This window comes from Protopterus annectens, chromosome 15.part0 (genome assembly GCF_019279795.1).
Source record: "Protopterus annectens isolate FY-2018-M chromosome 15.part0, PAN1.0, whole genome shotgun sequence".
Lineage (NCBI taxonomy): Eukaryota > Metazoa > Chordata > Ceratodontiformes > Protopteridae > Protopterus > Protopterus annectens.
The window spans coordinates 358,317,257-358,339,051 of record NC_056749.1 but is presented as its reverse complement, the minus strand read 5'-3'; the positions used below and the strand labels follow the sequence as shown (position 1 = coordinate 358,339,051).

The window sequence follows — 21,795 nt, the reverse complement described above, 5'->3', positions numbered from 1 at the left end:
TAGGCCTTTCCAGTTGAAGGAGAGCGAATCCACTTTCCATGCTAGTGGGTGGAATGTCCTTGTGCAGAATTTTTTGAGCTGGTGATTGAGAGGTGATGCGAATAGGTCTATCTGTGGCATTCCCCATTTCTTTGAGATGGTCTTGAAGATGTCCGGGTGCAGCTTCCATTCGTGGGCATCCGAAGTAGTTCTGCTTAATATGTCTGCTAGAGTATTGTCTTTCCCCGGCACAAATATTGCCTGTAACTGGATGTTGTAACTGAGTGCCAGGGTCCACAGCTCCAAGGTCATTCTGCATAGGGGGTATGAATGAGTGCCTCCCTGTTTGTTGATGTACCACATGACTGTGGTGTTGTCTGTCCTTATCATCAACTGGCCCTCCTTGAGAAATGGTTTGAACTTTTGGATTGCCAGTTTTACTGCCAGCATTTCTTTTAGGTTGATGTGCAGGTGAAGTTGATCCTGTGTCCACAATCCTTGCACGCATTTGTCCAGCATGTGGGCCCCCATCCTAGGTCTGAAGCGTCTGTTGTGATGGTCTGGCTTGCTTGACATCTGCGAAAGGGTAGGCCTGGGTTTGACTGGCATGCCTGAGCCCACCATAGGAACTCCTGTTTTAAGCATGGAATTAGTGGGATTTCTGTTTCTAGACTGTGTCTGTGTTGGGACCATAAATTCTTTAGGTACCACTGTAGTTTTCTCATATGTAGTCTGGCAAATGGAACCAAGATTATGCATGATGCCATGAAGCCCAAGGCCTGCAGTACTTTTCTTGCTGTTAACTTGTTCAGTTTTGTTAGTGCCAAGAAGTAAAGAGGAAGTTCTTTTGTTTTTCTGTAGTCAGGAATGCCATTTGTTTTACTGTGTCCAATTCCGCCCAAGAATGTCCTTGTTTGGGATGGTATCAGCCTTGACTTTTGTAAATTGACTGTGTATCCCAGTGCTTGTAGCAAGTAAATGACCCTTTGTAAATCTGTTGTCAGCTTGCTTTTGTTGTCCCCTTGTAGCAGGCAGTCGTCCAGGTATGGGTAAATTTGAATTCCTGTAGTCTGCAATGGGCGATTACTGATGCCAGGCATTTTGTGAATACTCTGTGCAGTAGATAAGCCAAAGGGCAATGCTGAGAATTGATAGTGCTCTGATCCTGCAAGAAATCTGAGGTATCTTCTGCAGATTGGTCGAATGGGGACGTGCAGGTATGCCTCCTTGAGATCTAGAGTTACCAGCCAAGACTCCTTGCCCAGCATGGGAAGAAGCTGCTGTAGGGTCAGCATTTTGAATTTTGGGACAATGATGTATGTATTTAAGGTGGACAGGTCGAGAATTGGTCTCCAACTTTTTTCCTTTCTTGGAACTAGGAATAGTCTGGAATAGAACCCCTTTCCTTGCTCTGTTGTTGGCACTCTTTCCACAGCTCTCATGTTTGCTAACTCCATTATCTGGCATAGAGCCTCTGTTTTTTGATTTGGAGGTAGATTTGGCATTCCTCTTTTGACTGGTAAAGTGTGGAAGTGAAACCTGTAACCTTGATCTATGGTTTGTAAAATCCACTTGTCTTTTGTTATGCAGTGCCAGTTCCTTGAAAATAAGGTTAACTTTCCGCCTAGAGGAGCTGCTATTTGTTCCCTGGTAGGCGGATTTAGGGTTAAGTCACTGTGGTTGTGCTGATGTAGTGGCAGTGGCTGTGTCTGTGCCTCTGTTGTTACCTTGCCACTGTCGTCCTCTGTAGGCACCTCCTCTGGATTGGTTTCTGCCTCTGGAACGTCTATTCCTGCCCCTTTGAAATTTTGTGGAGTCAGGAAAGGACCAATTTTGGCAGGCCAGTTCCTGCTAAACCTTGGGGTTGAACCTGCAAGAAATCTTTAACAGTTTGAACAGATTTTGCCTTTTCTTCCATTTTCTTCATAACCTGCTGGGCAGGTGTACCAAACAAACTTGTCTTGTCCATAGGAGCATCTAGCAGCTTAGCTTTAACATGATCCGGTAAAGCTTGTTCCTTTAGCCATGCATACCTTCTTATCACTGTGCCTGTCATGGCTGATCTAAATGAAGCCTCCAGTGCATCATAGCCACATTTTAAGGAATGGTTGCTAACCTGTTGTATGTTATTTACCATCTCTATTACATATTTCTTATCAAGAGATTCATCAGTGGTTAGTTTTTTAGTTAACTGGTCAAGCATAAACTCTTGGTATTGTATCATGTGAAACTGACAGTTTAAAGCTCTAGCTGAGAGAGTAGCTGAAGTGTAGACCTTTTTACCCCATCTGTCTAATGACCTTGCTTCCCTTTCAGAAGGAGTAGGGTTTTAGCTATGGTCGCTGCTGCCTTGGGACCCTGGGATATAGTTTCTGGGTCTGCAAGTGGGGCCTTGTAAAGGTGGTGATGAGTATCTGGCACCCTGTAAAATCTGTCTGGTTTGGCAGGGGCTGGGGGTAAAGAATCTGGAGCGGAGCAAACATCATTGAAAGCATCATCCACCACAGAGAGAACAGGAGGTATAGCTAAGGGCCTGTGCTGTGGGAGGTGCAGAAAGGTCCTAAGTCTTTTTCTGGAGTCTGAAAAATCCTGTTGCTGCCATTGGAACTGTTCTCGCATGGCATGCAAGGTTTCCCCAAAGGAGAATTCTTCTGGTGGGGAAGCTGCTGGAATGGATTCTTCAGCATCAGAATCTTCAAAATTGGAGAAGGGAGCCTCTGGCTGGTCAGTTATGTCTGATTCATCAGCAGATTCATCAGAGGACACTGGCTCAAGGGGCTCTGCCCTAGGTCTCTTCTCTGGGGGCTGAGAGGCCCTATCTGGGTGAGATTGAGATCCTCTGATTAAAGAAATTAAATCTTCTGCCAAAGAAAGCATTTGGGAACTAGAAGAGGGCCTGGATGAGGGGGGTTTAACAGGCACTGTTTTAGTAGTCTTGGCTGCTTTAGCCCTGGCGAAGGCCTTAATGGACATGGCTGCTGGAGGCCTAGCAGCACCACGTGCTGGGGTAGAGACATCCAGGGGGATGGTGTCTGATAAGTCAACCACCGTAGTGGGTAAAAATTCTGAGGTCGATTCAAGAGTTGTAGCAGGGGCCTCAGTTGTAGGAATAGGTTCAGCAGTACTTAGATCAGTTTTCTCGGTTTCGGCGAAACCGAGACACTCCATGTTTGCTTAACCATGGTTTCGCCGAAACCGCGGACCGAGTGTCGGTCTTTATCTTTGCGTTTTGGTAGATTGGGTAGTCGGAGGATCCGGCGGCATAATGTACGCAAAATCAGAACCGAAAAACTGTTCTGCAAACTCCGACCGGTTGAAGGAAGCACAGGCGAACAGGCTGCTACGTCGTGGGCTGGGCCTAAACAAGGCAGACAGTAAGAGTGGAAATCTTTGAGGTATTTGTTTCCCACAGGTTAAACAATTGTTAACTTTTTCTGACATCGGCTGAGGCAAGAAAGAGTCCCCAACGGGTACTTAGCTTTAGAAGTCTTGAGTAGTATTCGGTAGAAGTAATCTCTGGATCGACCGACCGGCACTTGCGAACAGCTTCTGCTTGCAAGAAAGACTGGGGAAAATGGCGTCGGCTGATGCTTTTATACCCGAAGACCAACAGAGATGACGTCGGGTGGAGTGCGACATCAGCCGAAGCCGGACCCGGACTTTGGAATCCGGCCGACTGAAGGGCTGCCTGACGACAGGACAACCCAGTTGTTATGACTGCAGATGCATCCATGAAGGACATCCTGTTATATCTCATGTATACAAGAAGTACAAATGCCTTAAGGAAATTGTATTTCCTGTAATTTCTAGAGGAACTACTGGGCACATCAGGTTCTGAAAAGTAATGCATGCATAAACGCAGAATTAATGACAAATACTGCAGAGGCTTGAAATGCCAATAGTTGTGTCATGAGACCTGTATTGTATCATGGCCAGTGCAATTACAAGATCACCTCAAACACCCAGAAAATGGGAGGCAGAAAACTGAAAACACACACTTATGTCTCTCCACAGCAAGTACAACTCTGTCATTGTCCATGTTGGTGTGAATGACTTGAGACATACCTCTCTGGACTATATGAAGAGAGATTTGATTGAGCTCTCAGAGTATGTGTCCCAGGCAGGTATGTCCCTAGCCCTAAGCAGCATCCTACCTTCTCCAAGAATAATACCACAATACCAACAAAAAATAATTGACTTCAACAATTAGCTTAGTTTCTGGTGTCATTCCAAGGGGATCCAGTATCTGCCTGCCTGGGATGACATGGTAGAAAGGCCTCGATGCTTTAGCAGAGATGGCCTCCAACTGTCACCACTGGGTTTCCAGATCCTGGCCAAGCCTCTTGGCTCCCCCATTGTGCCTTTTTTTGGCAATGTCCCAAAGACAAATCTTCCAACATAATCTATCAAAAAGCAAATAGAAGGTCATGCTGTTTAACACTAGGAGCCTTAACCTAAAAATGCATTCACTGTAGGCTCTCATTGCACTGGAAGATCCCAATGTCTGTGCGGTCACGGAAATTTTGTTCAGAGCTGCAAAGAGCACCCCTGCCTTACCAGGCTATACCTCATTCCACACATTCCGACTCCAAAATGAGGTCGGGAAGACTGAGTGGTGGAGTCTCTATCCTCATTAAGGATAAGTACATCTCCAAACTGGTTTGCCAGCATGATGCACTGGAACTACTACAGGTGCAACTGACAGTTGCCAAGGCACCCATCCAAGTTATAGCCAGCTACACACCACCCTCCATGACTCGGGATACCCATTCCTCTTACCTCGATCTACTTGACTCCATTAAGGTACCCCCTAACACTCTGATCCTTGGTGACTTCAACTACCCCACCATAGACTGGGTGAACTATTCCTGCAATACTGCACTCACTCAATGATTCCTTGACTTCATCAGTTCTAATGTACTAGACCAGCTTGCCTCATCCCCCAAAAGGGGAAATAACATTCTGGACTTAGTTTTCACCAACATGGGTGACAGCTGCACCTCTCCCATAGTATGTTCTTCCCTGATGAGATCAGATCATTGGACTGTCTCATTCAAAGTTTGTATCCCACCCAACCCCCTCTGAACTGTAATCAAGCTAAAACACTTCTCAAAAGCTGACTACAATCTCCTAAGGGAGGGTATCTATAGCTTCACACCACCATCCCCCTCAGAGGATCCTGACAGCTATGATGAACAGTACACCAATGCAGTATACAAGCACCTGTACAACTGCATGGAATCAGCCATACCCAATAGAACTAAAACCTGCCCCTCAAGGAAACACAAACCTGTTTGTTGAACATCCTCTATCAACAGGCTTTACAACAAAAGGTAGAAACTGTAGTCCAAGGGTAAAAAGGAACATATTCCAAACTGGAGAAACTCCCTCTTTAGCCTCAACAACCAAATTAGATTACTAATGAAAGCCTCCAAAGCCAATTATGAATCAAAACTAGCCTCTGAAACAAAGGGAAACCACAAAGCTGCCTTCAGTTACATTGGGAAACTTTATGGCAAAGTCCAGGTCTGTTCCGAATTAGTACATAACAATATCACTTGCACTGATCCTGTTGACTTAGCCAACCTGCTAGCAGATAGGTTTAGCGCAAACTTCTGCCCCCATCCCCCCAAAGGCCCTTTCAGCATCCCCGATACTTGTCCTGCACCTCGCATCTCCACAGATCATGGTAAAGGCACTATCCAAGGCAAAGAACACAGCTTCCATAGGATTGATAATATCCCATGTATGTATTCTGCACTATCTGCAGCAAGAACTGGCTTCGCCATTGAGCACCCTATTTAACCACAGCCTAAGTACAGGCTTCATTTCAGCAGAGTGGAGAACTGTCATTGTCATCACCTTGCACAAAGGTGGTGCCACTACTGACCCTGGAAACTATCGGCTCATTAGCATGACAAGTCTGATCTGTAAAGTCATGAAGTGTATTATTATGAATCTCATAAACGATGACATAGGCAATCTCCAAGCACTTGACTCCACCCAGTTCAAATTCATCAAGGGCAAATCTTGCCTGTTGAACCTGGTTGACTTCTTTGAGACTGTCACCAAGGCCATGGATGAGAGAAAGTTAGTGCATACTGTTTACCTTGACCTGGATAAGGCCTTTGATACAATCCCCCACTTGGGCATCATCGAAAAGCTAACACAACTTGGCATAAATTTCTATCTCATCAGGTGGGTTGCCAACTGGCTCACTGACAGGACCCTCAAAATCAAAATAGGTGCTTCCACCTCAGATAGACCTGTTACTAGTGGAGTTCCCCAGGGATCTGTCCTGGGACCCCTACTGTTTGACATCTACTTCTCAGATGTCCAGGCAAAGACAAAAAGCCTGTGGCTGACCAAGTTTGCAGATGACTAAGTTAAATGCTGTCATTGACCCCCGAAATGATAACATATTGCAAGAGGGCCTCAAAGCAATTAATGACTGGTGCCAAAGTCATGGCCTCAAGTTAAATGCAAAAAAAATGTATCATCTTACCTTTAGGCAAAAACAAGGCACTTCTATGGGCTAGGCTTGTAAAGGCTCCAGGGCCATTAGCCTACTACACACCTATAAACATGGCCCCTACGGATTAATACATCAATGTCAATCCTCTAAGCACACAACCTGCGGTGAGAGACCTGGGCACTCAGGTTGATAACCACACATTCGACCATCATTTAGCAGCAGTGGTCAGAAAAGCCTTTTTCTTGGTTCATCACATAAGTAAAGGGATTGTATCCAGAAAAAAATAGGTTATTACCTCTCTATACTCCTCCTTCATAGACCAATAATTGAGTATAATGCCCCATTTGATATGTATTCCTCCAAACATCTGTATCAATGGAAAAAGCCACTAAAATACCTCACAAAGATAATCCATGGCCTCCAACGCCTGTCCTATGCGGACAGGCTCAAATCACTATCACTCTATTTGGTATCGTACAGATTGCTCAGGGGTGATCTGTGTCTTGCCTACAAGGCAATCTCGGACCCTGCCATACTACAGATGCTCCATACCCATAAGTCTAACTTCTCATGCATTACCTGCTCGAAATGACTGAATCTTATATGCAACATCAACAAAACCTGCTGGAGAGACAGGTTTATCTCCAGAGGCTGTCCCTTCTCTGGAATAGACTTCCCATAGATGTCAAATACAGTACCTCACTGACCCTCTTCAAGAGCAGCCTTGAGTGGATGGGAAACCACAAATTTGTCCCAGGGGTTCCACCTGTGTCCATCATTAACAGGGGTGACAGGTGCTGACTGAGGGTTCTTTTTGGTGATAAACTCTTGGCTAGGCTTGGAAGGTCTCCAGGGCCATTAACCTAGTAACCTCCTCCTCTGATCCTATGAACAGAATGAGAACTGAAGAACTAGATGGACTCAACAAACAGACCTAAAACTGAAAAAAATCAGGTTAATTGTGTGTGGCAATTATCAACATCACAAGACATTTCTATAGGTATAGATTCTTACAACACTTACTGTAGTGTGGTTACTTGGAGACAGTAGCTCTTGGGAAGTCAAGGCATTGCAGTTTGTAATAGTCCCAGTATAAACTTCATTTAGCCTTTTCTTTTCATGGCAGCTGTGATTACAAAATGTTCCTGCTGGAAGCTGACAAAATGTTTCGGCTAGAAATTGTGTTTTAGTCATTAACCTTGGATGCTGATGAATTCTTGGACTCTCGCTATCTTCTTCAGGCTTCCTCTCGGGTAAACCTCTATCTTGTATGCATTCCTGGAGATCAAGTTCTGTGCATTCAACTGGAGCATGTGGACACCTGCTTTCTAATTCTGAAATAGATATTGCTCCTTGAGTTTTCTGTTCAGAAACTGAGGATTCTGGGAAGTTCATCGGGCTATGTCTAGTTATTGGTGGCTTCACCAGTGGATCCATGGTTGAAACCTCACTGCACCCAGAGTACCGTAGCAAAGGACATGTTTCTGATAGGCTTCTCATCAGCAGTGACTTTGCAGGTGTGTCAAGGGGGAATAGAACAGGTGGCTCAATTTCATATTTGTGTGAACATCCCTGACCTAAAGATCCAGAGTCTGTTCCACCTAATTTGGAGACATACAAAAAGAGAGAGCAACATATTAAACAATAGGGAAGCATAAAATGGCATCATAGCAAACTATTGCAGTTTAGTGTTAAACAGATGGCTGTTGTCATGGCAGTGTTTTTAGTCATACATATTAGCATTAAGTAACGTCTTAATCTGTGTGCTATTTGGTAATTGAAATCCAAGGAGTTTCTGTTAAGTGTGAGAGTCATCAAGCACTTTTGTCAGTGATTCACTGAAAGAACTATTACTCTGTTAACCACATAAATCTGTTTCAAAAATGAGATTAGCTTGTAATCCACTGATCAAAAATGCTTTCCTTTCAGGACATAAAATGAATGAAGATAAAATGTACAGGTGTAGCCTCTGTACCCACACATGAATTTGGTCAGCAACACCCATATTTTTGGGGGCGTGATAAGATGAAATATTTGAGTATGGATTAAAAAGGCTTCTGCTATGGCAGCTAAGGATATGTGGGAAGAGACTAACAAGATAATACAAAACTGAGAAATTGGAAGTTCTTGTTTATGGATATGGACAATAAGATAAAAGCAGTGACAATGTTTTTAGTTCCTTTAGATTTACATACAGGCCAGGCATATTTTTATCAACCAGAGAAGTTGTGGACAATAACAGAGAGTTGAAGCAATTTATGAGGAAGAGGGCAAGAATTGAATGGGATAAGTTAATCCTTCCAACTGAGCAAGGTGGTTTGTGATTGACTGGTTTGAAGGAATATCTTAACGCTTGTATACATAACACAGGTAGAAGATTAAAATTCAAAGTGGAAATTGATGATTATGAAGTAAAGGAGAGATTTCGAGAAATAAGGAGTGTGATTTTGAAAATGGATCCTTAAGAAGAATAATAACCATAAAGAAGATTGTATTTATAAAGTTGCAAAAACCTTTCTAAGAATTAAGCAGGCAGAGGAATGGAGAAAGAAGATTTTGCCAGTAAGGATGACTGCAAGTAGGGGTACAGAAAAATAGGCAATGGGGCAAGTGACTAGAGAGAGAAAGGTAAGAGAGTGAGATGAGGCCAAGACATTTAGATTGCAGGTTAAAGACTCCCTTTCCTATAATGGATTGTTATCAGAGTATAGGCAAAGAGAAAGGGATATTGAGTCCTACGTGACAGACCTGCTCTGATAGATTTTTTTATTGAAATCCAGAACAGAAGCAACTGTTAAAGGGAAAGTTAGTTGTACATATAAAATATTTCATGATTATAACAATCAATCACAGGAGGATAAAAAAAGGAAGAGACTAAAAAAGCAATTTACAAAGGAGCAAAGGGAGGACATATATATGGCTGTCAAGTATGAACATTGTCTAGGAGGTTTGGGATTTTTGCTTAGAGATGTTTACGTAGCAGTTTTTATACCACAAGCAAACATAAAATAATTTTCCTCTGGTTAGTAGTGAACATTGCAGGCATTATAGAAAAGAAAGATACAACTGGGAACATGTGTTTTGGGAGTGTAATGTGTTGACAAATTCCCACACAAAGTACACTGTCAGGAATACTGGAAAAGGGGAAAAACAGAAAAATCTGCTAAACTAGGTAATACTATGTAAATATAATAGTAGAAATATATAAAAATGCAATAGAAAAGCTTGCTGAAAGTTAAAAATTCCCACAATAGTCTCGAGCAATGCTGAAAACCAAGAGATCCGTGCCGCGGAAAACTAGATATGAGGTAATTCCAGCAGTGTATTGTGGGATAAGGGGCTAGGTCTCGAGCTACTGGAAAACTTTGAGCTTGCTAGTTGGCCATGTCTGAGCCAAGGATCAGCTCCGAGCCCATCAGTGAAGAATGAATGGCGAGATTGAACAACTTCACATTGATTCTTTTGAGCTGGGACACAGTATCTGAACTGCCTGGACACATTTTAATTCTGTTCACTACCCAAAAAAGCAATTAAATAGAAAATGAAAATCAAAATTCAAACCAACAGTATTTGAAATATTGAATATTGTAAAAGAGATAAATGAACTGGAAAAAGATATTTAAAAAATAGAAGGTGCAAGTTACATAAAAATATATGGATTTGTTTGCAAACCATACATCTGGAATAATACTTGGCAGAAGGAGTGATGCTTAAGGGAAGGCAGGAATTGAGCTAGTTACGTAATGTTGGACTGAATGTCAGTTCCTAAAAAGAATGAAAATGCATGTAAATTGAAAAAATATTTAAATGGTTTATTTTCAATTAATGTATGCATGCCTATGTTTTAAATGATAATTTAATGAAGTTGTTCAAAAAAAAACTTTAATAAATAGAGCTGATGAAGTAATGTATTTCTGTGCATCTAAGTTGTGCTGTCTGATTTTTATCTTTTCATTTTTACAAAATGAAATTACATCTTAACTTCAATATGTGTTTAATTATTAACTGGACATTTAAATATTATAACTCTGCTTAACTGAGCAACTTAAATCTATACTGGATTTTTCAGTCCTCTTAAGTTGACCATTCTTCCTGTCAAACCATTCTTCCTGTCAAACGGTACCAAGTGCTGAGAGCAACATTAAGGTGCTGTGTGGATCTGGAAGCATAACTGTGTAGGGATATTGGGGATTAAGGCAGCCTTACCTGCTAAAAATGCACTTCTTTTGGTTTTGTTGTGAAATTTTACTATTTTGGTGCAATGTAACTTGATTTGACAGGTTACTATAAATCCATTTTAAACCTAATGTATATAATTTTACTTCAGCAATATACTACCCAGTCTTTTCATCCCCCCCTCAAAAAAGGAACCCTTTGAGATTGCTGAAAACTCTCTGAAGTGAATAGATTTCAGTGCTACATCAAAGACAAAAAAACAAATCCAGAGTAAAAATGTTGTGGAGTAAAGAATGTAGCAAAATATACTAAAACCCATTTGAGACCTCACTTGTTGCCGTGCAGTGCCACTTTTTTCAAAATAATGCCATGTCTGCCAGCTATTGAATAAACCAGCATACGTGTACATTTTTTTACAATTTTATTTAAATGGCAAAACCATGCGAAGCTATATACTTAAGAACTTCAATAAATTCTGCTTCCTAATCTTTTGTTGGTGGATTTTAATTTCAAATCTCAGGTTCAATGCAAAATTTGAATTATTTACACATTTGTACATAGGACAGGAAAGGATTTAAACTTATATAAAGGGGTAACCTTATGAACCTGTACCTACATATTATTTTGTTCATTCCATTTATCTGTCTTCTATAGTACCTTTGGCTTCTCTCCAACTTTTTCACTTGTGTATTGTAAATGTATGTCGAGACGCACTATTCAATATTAAGTCTTGCCTTGGATTTAAAAAGTGGGATTAATGTATCTTTTTCTTATTTAATAGTAAACAGTATATTTTATCAACATAATGTCACTTTTTACCAATTTAATTTTTAAGACAAATTTTTGTTTATCCCAATTAGTAGGTCTTTTGTACTATTAACCCATATAGAATACTGTTGTTTCACATCTGCATAACTTTTTTATCATGGAAAATATATTATTATGGATTTTTTTGTATTAATCTCCATATTTTAGACTTGGGCCAGCTATCCAAATTATGCACATTTCTGCAGGCAGCCTTTGATTCTTGAAATGAACTAGTGACCTGATATTCATGTCATCTGCAAGCTTCCTAACCCATATTTGATTTTGCTGATGAAAATCAGACACAATGAAAGTCAAGAGAATGGAGCCCAGCAATGATCTACGTGGTACCCCTATTTTCTAGAAAGGCTGCTACTTAACAGGTGGCATTGTCCCCTAATTTTAACTGTACATTTTCTGTTTTATCCATTACTAATTCATCTACATACATATCCATTTACTCTAATTTCCCCCATAGTTGTCTGCATCATGTCATGTGATACTGAATCAAAGACTTGAGCCAAGTCTAGTTATACCACACCAACTTGGAGTCCCAGGTCTAATTTGTCTATGACCAGCAGGTAAAAGCTAAGTAAATTAGTTGGGCAAGAACTACCTCCAGTAAACTCATGTTGGTAAATGTCCCTACAATGGATTAAAGTACCAGTCATAAGGTCAAAAAAGGCATGTACAAAGCACATACAGGCAATAACCACTTGAAACATAGATCTATCAGTCTCACTGACTCATTTCGTAAGACAGTAAAGCAAACATCCGCACAGTCCATAACGGTTCACATTATATCTTTAATAACAGGCATACTGGACAATAGTTGTTGATTACAGCTGGTGAATCCTCTTCAAATATAGATACACCATTTGTAAAAAAAAAAAAAAAAATTATTGCAGAAGTATAAAGAAGTGGTTGAGGTAAAATGGCCTCATTTAAGGTAAATTTCATGAGTTTCAGGCCATATCTTTTCCTTTCCATCTTCCTTAACCGAGTCAGAGTGTCATATTTCCTGGCTTGCAAAGCTCAGCCAAATAATGAAGCTGCTGTCAGTGGTTATCAAGATAATTTACTGTCAGACTACACCAGGCTGAGTACATTAATGGCACCAATGAAGGAAAAAAATGTGTCATGATATGAAAGTACAAAGTTAAAAGGCTGTTAAATTTGAGCTTTAATAGATTTATGACATCGGTGCATGTGAAATAACAAAAAGGAGCAAGAAAGTCCTTTCTCTCTGTGCTTCTATTTGCAAAATAGTAGTAGTAGTAATAACAATAGTAACAATAATAGAGAAGCTGATGATGTGATATACAAAAATGGATACAAGAACAAGGGAGACAAATTCCTAAAGACAGCATTATGAAATTTTATTCAGCCTCAACATGGTATGCACTAACAAAGCTGACAAAGGCAGAAATGGAATGGAGGACAAGAAACTGCTAAGCCATGCTTTTTTTTTCAAATTGGAATGAACGGGTAATCATCTGGGGAAGATGATACATACTGGGAAATGTCCTTGGACATAGTTATCCTTTAAATATATTGCAAGTATGCAGATGTTTGTAAAGACAGAATGTCTGCTGGGATAGAATATCAGGACTTCTCATCTATCTGAGGCAAATAAGAATGAATTAGTGAGACTGGGTTATGAAGCATGTATGCTAAACATTTATAGAAAAAAAGGTATCATATGCCCTCTGTATGTAACCTCTGTTCCATATGCATCATGCAAATGGAATTAAACATTCAAATTTTTACCCCAAAAGTGGTGAAGTACTTTTAGGAATTCATTCTTGATAAGACTTTTTTTATTTATTTTTTATGGCCTTGTCAGGCTGTCTGAACTGTAGCTGTTTTTTCAGGTGTACCCAAAAATTTTAAGATTCCATTTCAAGAATGAATTACTTTGGGGGTAAAAATTTGAATCTTTAATTCTGTTTGCATGATGGATTTTCTTATTAGCTTAGAAAAGTACTAAAATGATTACCATGAATTTGCAGTCTGATGGTTTTATCAGAACAATTAGGGTGGCGTGTAACATTTTATATTAAAAGCAATGCATTTGTCTGTGGGTGAGCAAAAGCTGACACAACATTTATCTGTCCTTTTTTCCAAATCCTATTTTTCTTGACTCATAGGTGTGTACTAGGCACAAGGGCCTTTTTAAGCCTATTCATGCATCCCAAATCACTGACAAGTTCTGGTACCCTTGGTAAATGTTAGCAGGGGCCTGGGAAATGAACCATTTACATGTTGCATATGTCCATTACAGGCATAGACTAGGTGCCAAACCAGAGATGAATTTCCTGTTCCCCATCCAGTTGTCCAAATTACACTTGGGTTAGGGAAGGACTGTGTTTTACATGGGGGATCTTGTTATAGAGAAGTAGTCTTCTCTAGGATACGTACCTGTCTCTAGCAGGTCCTATTTATATCACAGGCAAGGTTTGAGTCTTTAGAATAGGTAATTCTGGTTGTGTTTTTCGGATATGCAGGAGGTTCATCAGGGTGGGGTCTGACAGTGTCTTGTATGCCAGGAATAGATCTCCCCTTAACAGTCTGTAGTAGACAATACAGAGATTGGACCTTGAGATGATCTGCACAGGACATGTTACTTATGCCTTGTTCTTTTAGTGAGGAATCATTGTCCTGTAAGTTCCAATTGTTGGATGTGCCTGGCTAGATACATAGCAAAGGGGGCATTGTACTCAATGATAGGTCTGATGGATGCAGGACAGAGTGGAACAATAAGCTCCTTGGGACTTGGATGCCACACATTTGTTTTATATATTGTGCAACACAGAATGATTTCTTCACTACTGTAGGCACACGATGGTCAATGGATAAATTACAGTGTGTGTGTGTGTGTGTGTGTGTGTGTGTGTGTGTGTGTGTGTGTGTGTGTGACCAAGTTCCTGACTACTGGGTCAACTCTTAAGGGTATGTTTTCAATATGATAGTTTCCAGGGGTGGAAAGTTACTATTATCCATTTCTAGGCATTTAGTTTTGGAAGTAAATGTCATAAAGAAGAGGTACCAGGACAAATCCCTGAGGGGCTCAATTTGTGACTGGCCTCTTTGTGGAGGAGGACTCCTCAGTTCTAACTACCTGGGTCTTGTCTGTGAGCCAGCTGGCTTTCCACCGGGTGACATAAGCATTTATACTCAACCTCTTGAGTTTAACAACAATGCCCCGGTGGACATTGTTGGGCATGAGTGGAGTACTGAGTCAAAAGCCTTGGCCAGGTCAAGGTAGACAGTGTGCACTTTTTTGCCCTCATCTATTGCTTTAGCAGCCTTTTCAAAGAAGTCCACCAGGGTGAGAAGGCATGATCTGCCCTGGATGAAACCAAATTGGGTTGAGTCCAGTGTCTTGAGGTTTCCTATGTCATTAGTGATAATTTCCATGATAATTCTTTCCATGGCTTTCCATTTGCTTATGATACTATTGAGACTTTTGTGGGTCTGTAGTTTCCAGAGTATGTAGATGGCCTTAACTTTACGCAGAGGGATGACTGTTATTGCTCTCTACTCATGAGGCACAAAGCCTATTTGGAGGCTACCGTTAATTTAGCAATTTCAGAGGGCCACATAGGTCATGTTTCATGCCATTTAGAAAGCTTTCTGGGATAATGTATGGTCCACTGATGTAGTGTTGTTGACCTTAGAGAGAGCAATAAGGACCTTCTACAATTAAACCAAAAAGTACAGTTTTGTACCTACCATAAATGTAGATGTTCGAGTGTATACCCTGCTGCAGTCATCACACTTGGGTTATCCTGCCGTCAGGCCATCCCGCAGTCAGCCCGAATTCCAAAGTCTTGGTCCGGCGTCAGTTGCTGTCACTTCTTCCCTGATGTCAGTGCACCAGGGGTATATAAGAGGCATCTGATGCCATTTTCTTCAGTTTTCTTACCCCAGATGTCAGGTGCCCCCCAAAAGGTGGTTAGTAGCTAGTACCAATAATAAAAGTTTAGCACAAGCAAAACATCCCTCCAGCTATAAGCAAATATACCACAAAGGTTGTATCAGTTTTTAAGGTATTGAAAGGTTTTAGTTAGGTCAGAGGGGATGGAGGGAGGGTAACCTGGACTGCAGCAGGGTATACACTTGACCATCTACATTTATGGTAGGTACAAAACTGTACTATGTTCATCGTGTTACCCTGCTGCAGTCATCACACTTTGGTAGAATCCCAAAGCTAAGGATGGGAGGTGGAGTCAAGAGGAGGCTAGAAGGCCCTGCAAAACTGCAGTGGCGAAGCCAGCTCTAGTCTTAGAGTAAAGTGGTAAGTGATAGTGTTTGGTGAAGGTGTGAACTGAACTCCAAGTTGCAGCTTCCAGAATATCCTTGGTTGGCACCCCCCTGAGGAAGGCTGTAGATGTAGCTGCTGCCCTGGTAGAGTGGGGCCTTATGCTAGCAGGAACTGGTTTTCCATTGTGGGTGTAGCAAAAACGTATACAATGTCCTATCCATTTGGAAATGGTCTGTTTTGAGATAGCCTTTCCTTGTGATGCTGTAGCATAGGATACAAAAAGCTGGTCAGATTTTCTGAAAACCTTAGTTTTATCCAAGTAGTAACGTAGCTGTCTGTGAATGTCCAAGGAATGCAGGAGTCTTTCTCCTTTGTTCTGTGGATTTGGAAAGAAGGTGGGTAAATGGATGGTTTGATTTAGAGCCACACTGGATGCCACCTTAGGCATAAAGGAGGGGTTAGTTCGTAGAGGAACCCTGTCTTGATGAAAAATGAGGAAAGGCTCTACTGCCATTAGTGCCTGAAGCTCTGAGACTCTTCTGGCTGAAGTAATTGCTATCAGCAGGGCAGTCTTCCATGATATAAACTTTAAGTCAGCTGAGAAAGCTGGCTCAAAAGGAGGTAGCGTAACTTTTTCCAGAACAAAATTGAGGCCCCAAGTTGGTGCTGGTGCTCTCCTGGGAGGCCTAATGTTTTTGGCCCCACTGAGAAACTGCCTTAGAAGTGGATGTGAAAATAAGGGAGGATCCGTGTTGTAGTGAGCTGAAATAGCTGAGGCATGGATTTTAATAGAGTACAAAGAAAGCCCTTTGTGTAACATCTCAGTTAAATATTGCAGAATCTGAGGTATGTCCGGCTGAAGGGTATTTTGGCCTTTAGCTTGGTTCCAGGCGCAAAACCCTTTCCATTTGTCTGAGTAGGCTTTCCTGGTGCTGGGCCTCCTGGTCTCCAGAATAACATCCATAACAGCTTGTGAAAGAGGAGCTGGCTGGTTGCTTAGGTGATTTGCCATGCAGCCAAGTTGAAGGTTTTGAGCTGGCTGTGTAGAATGCGACTGTCTTGCTGTGTGAGCAGATGAGTAATTTGTGGTAAAATCCATGGTGGGCCCTGGGCCATATTCCTTAATAGTGGGTACCAGTGCTGGCATGGCCATTCTGGGGCAATGAGTATCATTCGGGGTCTCTCCATCCTGACTTTCAGCAGCACTTTTGTGAGAAGGGGCAATGGAGGGAAGGCATATACTGTCAGCATTTTCCAACTGAATGAGAGTGCGTCCACTTTCCAAGCTTGATGGTGAAATGTCCTTGTGCAAAATTTTGTTAGCTGATAGTTTTGGGGGCTGGCAAACAGGTCTATGTCTGGGTGCCCCCATTTTTGAGTTATCATTGCAAATACTTGTGGATCTAGTTTCCACTCGTGGGGATTCATGATGTTTCTGCTTAGGTCGTCTGCCAATGTGTTCTTTTTTCCTGGCAGGAATTGAGCTTGTAATTGAACTTGGTAAGCCAGTGCTGTGTTCCACAAAGTCATTGCTTGCCTGCATAGAGGGTAGGAGTGTGTACCCCCTTGTTTGTTTATGTACCACATTACTGTGGTGTTGTCTGTCCTTATGATAAGCTGTCCTGGATGTAAGAGGTTCTTGAAGGCTGTCAGGGCATTCTGTACAGCTAGCATTTCTTTTTGATTGATGTGCAGATTCCTTTGATCTGCAGTCCATATGCCTTGAATGCACTGTCCTGCCATGTGTGCCCCCCAGGCATAGTCCGATGCATCTGTTGTCATAGTTTGCCTAGCTGGGGGTAAGGTGAAAGGCTGACCCTTGTTGAGGTGACATGCCTGTGACCACCATAGAAACTCCTGTTGAAGGCAGAGAATGAGAGGTATCATTGTTTCCAAGCTGTGGCTGTGTTGAGTCCATACGACTTTTAGGTACCATTGTAATTTCCTCATATGCAGTTTTGCAAATGGTATTAGTAGTATGCAAGATGCCATGAAGCCCAAGGCCTGCAGAATATTTCTTGCAGGGAGTTTGGTCTTTGTTGCCATTGTTTTGAAGTACTGAGTTAGTTGTAGTTGTTTGTCTGGCATCAAATAAGCCATTTGGGCTGTTGTATTCAAACTGGCACCCAGGAATGTCATAGTTTGTGAGGGCACTAGTTTTGATTTCTTTTAGTTTACTGTGTACCCTAGGCAACTTAGAAGGTGTTTTACAAAAGCCAGATGTTGTAAGAGAATGTCCTTGCTTTCTGCTTGGATGAGACAGTCGTCCAGGTATGGGTATATTTGAATTCCTCTTTGTCTGCAGTATGCAATTACTGGTGCCAGGCATTTTATGAAGACCCTGGGTGCAGTAGATAAGCCAAAGGGCAGTGCAGAGAATTGATAATGGGTTGAACCTGCAATGAAACGGAGGTATCTTCTGCAATTTTGTCTGATAGGGACATGCAGGTATGCCTCCTTGAGGTCCAACGTTACTAGCCAAGCTTTCTTGCCCAACATGGGAAGAAGCTACTGAAGTGTTGACATCTTGAATTTGGGTACTTGCAAGAAGGTGTTTAGAATTGAAAGGTCCAGAATGGGTCTCCAAGCATTGTCCTTTCTGGGAACTAGAAAGAGCCTTGAGTAAAATCCTTGACCTTGCTCCTGTGTAGGTACCAGTTGAATGGCTCTCATGTCCATGAGAGCTGTAATTTGTTTTTGTGCCTCTGCCCATTGATTTTGTGGCAGGTTTGGCATTACTTTTATCCTTGGCAAAGTGTGGAAATGGAATCTGTATCCTTGTGAGATAATGTCTAGGACCCATTTGTCCTTTGTGGCGATGCACCAGTTGTCTGCAAAAAGTGCTAATTTTCCTCCCAAGTGAGCTGCCAAGAGAGTTTTGCTTGGCAGTTTGAGGTTTAAGTCAATGTGTTTGCCTTCTAGTAGTTTGGGACCTGTCTTTTCCTCCCTTCTGTGTTGCAGTGCCCCATTGGTGAGGTTTGTAAGGGATTTGTGATTGTCCTCTGCTCCTTGGGCGCCTGCATTTACCCCTCTGTGATCTGTCAGAAGATGGCAAGGACCAATTTTTTGTTGGCCAATTTCTGCTGAAGCATGGGGGCTGTACCTGTAAGAAATCTTTGACCGTCTGCATAGATTTTGCCTTATCCTCCATTTTCTTTAAAACCTCTTATGCTTTAACCCCAAATAAGACATCCTGCTGTAAGGGTGCATCTAGTAACTTTGCTTTAACATGATCAGGCAGAGTTTGTTCCTTTAACCAAGCATGCCTACGTATAACAGACCCAGTAACAGCTGCTCTACAGGAAGCTTCCAAGGAATCAAATCCACATTGTAAAGTATGTTTGCCCACCTGTTCAGCTGCATGCAACAGATCCTGCATTTCCTTGAATTCAGACTGTTGAGGGTGCGTGCTCATCTTTTGTTTTATTTGAGACATTAGGAATTGCTGGTATTTAAGCATGTGAAATTGACAATTTAGTACTCTCACAGTTAGAGTAGCTGAGGTGTAAACCTTCTTCACCCACCTATCTAGTGCTCTGGAGTCCCTTTCAGAGGGTACAGGATTTTTAGCCATAGAAGCCTTATCCCCTTTGGGACCCTGGGAGATTTCTCTGGATCAGCAACAGGGCTTTTGTAAAGGAATTTGTGTAAGTCAGGCACTCTATAGTATCTATCTAGTTTGGCTGGAGCAGGAGGCAGAGAATCTGGATTTAGACTAGATTCTAAGTAAACATCATCCACAATATCTAAAACTGGGGGGATAGTATGTGGTCTGTGCTGGGGGAGTAAAAGAAACTCTCGGAGCCTTTTCTTAGAGTCGGAGTAGTCATGACCTTCCCAGTGGAAATGTTCCCCCATGTTATGTAAGGTTTCCCCAAAGGAATAGTCTTCAGGGGGAGAAGCTGAGGGAATGGAATCTTCAGCATCAGAATCTTCATAAGGGGGAAAGGAGTAATCCTGTTTCTCAGAAGAGCCTGAGGAAATAGATACTTGATCAGAGGAGGCATAATCCTCCTCTTGTCTAGGCCTTTTGTCGGGGTAGGGTTGGGAACCCCTGATTAAAGAAATCAAATCTTCAGCCATTTTAAGCATCTATCTCTTAGGCATGGGGCCTTGAACTGGAGACTGCAGTGCAGTCTTTTTTGGTTTTAGAGGAGTCTTAAGCTTAGCATATGATTTTATGGTGAGAGTAGTCGGTCTGAAGACACCTTCAGAAACCGAAGGTCTTTCTACAGCACCGGCTTCTCCTTCTGCAATGTCATCAGTAGGGCCTAAAGAAAATGGCTGTGTCAGCCTAGAACTCTCTGCTAGAGAATCCAAAATGGTCTGGGGATCCAATTCTGCGGTAGCCAGGGACTGCATAGGCGCCTCACTGAAAACCGGAGAACCGGCGACCGGCCAAGCCAAGGCCTCGGAGTCTGGCTTGGATCTAGGCTGCCTGTCTTTATCTTTGCGCTTTTTATGCACGCTGGTAGTCAGTTGCTCCGATGGCATAGTGTAATTAAATTTCTAACCGAAGTAGTGTCGTGCAAAATCAAAGCGTCGCTTTATAGTTTGCTTATTGAACCTAGTACAAAACTGACAACCAGTGACGTCGTGGTCTGGGCCTAGACAAGGTATACAAAAAGAATGGAAGTCCTTATGAGGTATTTGCTTCCCACAAGAAATGCAATTGTTAACTTTTTCTGACATCGGACTGAGGCAAAAAAAGGTTCCCCAACGGGGTACTTAGTTTTGAAGACTTCGGACTGAAACTCGATTAGAAAATCTCAGGTGTCTGCCGACCGGCACTTGCGAACTGCTTCTGCTTCAGGCACCACGCGGCAAGAAAGACTGAAGAAAATGGTGTTGGATGCCTCTTGTATACCCCTGGCGCACTGACGTCAGGGAAGAAGCGACAGAAACTGACGCCGGACCAAGACTTTGGAATTCGGGCCGACTGTGGGACCGCCTGATGGCAGGATAACCCAAGTGTGATGACTGCAGCAGGGTAACATGATGAACATCTGAAACCGCTTACATGCACCATGTTGAATTTTGTATAAAAATAGAATTCATTAGCACATTAGAAATAAATTAACTTAAGTTTGAGTTGGCATCTATTAATAAAACTTAACTTGCTGTACAGCATGAAAGTCAGAAAAAATCAAATTACTTAAAGTAATTCCTGGAATTTAGTAAGGCATGCAACATACCAAGTGATCAAAACAAATTTAAAGGGTCAAGGCATAAAGTCTGTTGGTCCATGATGGGCCCCTTGGAATAGTTCTGTACTCTTGGTCTACCCTCTCTTTGGGGAGATCCACAAAACAGGTGATACTTCTGGCACCTGCATGCTGGCTCCTTTAAAAGGTTAAGGTTGGAGAAACTCCTGGTTAAATGCGTCTGTCTGGCAAAAGTACAGTTGTGTACACTTACCATAAATGTAGATGTTTGAGTGTATTCACTGTTGCAGTCATTACATTTGGGGTTATCTGCTTACAGGCAGCCCTCAGTTGGACTGATTAACATAGTCTTGGGTCCTGCATCAGTTGCTGTCCCTTCTTCCATGACGTCAGGTCATCAGGGGTATAAAACATGCAGCCGATGCCACTACATTAGTTTTTCTTGCCCCAGATGTCAGGTGCTCCCCTAATGGGGAGCAATTAAATATAAAAGTACAAAGATATACCTCCAACAAAAAAGCAAATACACCCAAAAGGCGTTTAAGTATAGTAAAGGAAAGTAGAGGTATAGCCCAAAGAAGTTAGGGGTCTGGAAGGAGGGTAACCAGGACTGCAACAGTGAATACACTCGAATATCTACATTTATGGTAAGTGTACACAACTGTACTATGTTCTTTGTGTTTCACTGTTGCAGTCATTACATTTGGGTAGATTCCGAAAGCTATGGTTGGGAGGAGGAATTTAGATAGCATTAGGACCAACTAAAAGGCCCTGCAAGACTGCAGTGGCAAAGCCAGCTCTGGATTTAGAGAAAATTGGCAAATGATAATGCTTGGTGAAAGTATGTATAGAACTCCAGGTAGCAGCTTCTAGGATGTCCCTGGTAGGGACGCCTGGCTGTTGAGGTAGATGCTGCCCTGGTGGAGTGA

At 42.0% G+C, this 21,795-nt stretch overlaps 1 protein-coding gene across 1 annotated transcript in view; it reads right to left on the bottom strand.

Annotated features, from left to right (window-relative positions):
* Positions 1-21,795, bottom strand: part of EDA2R (ectodysplasin A2 receptor) — a 247,288-nt gene that overhangs the window by 67,437 nt on the left and 158,056 nt on the right. The window contains exon 8 of the mRNA XM_044057108.1: positions 7,478-8,055. Within this exon, the coding sequence (XP_043913043.1) occupies positions 7,478-8,055 (578 nt within the window). The remainder of the gene's footprint in view (positions 1-7,477; positions 8,056-21,795) is intronic.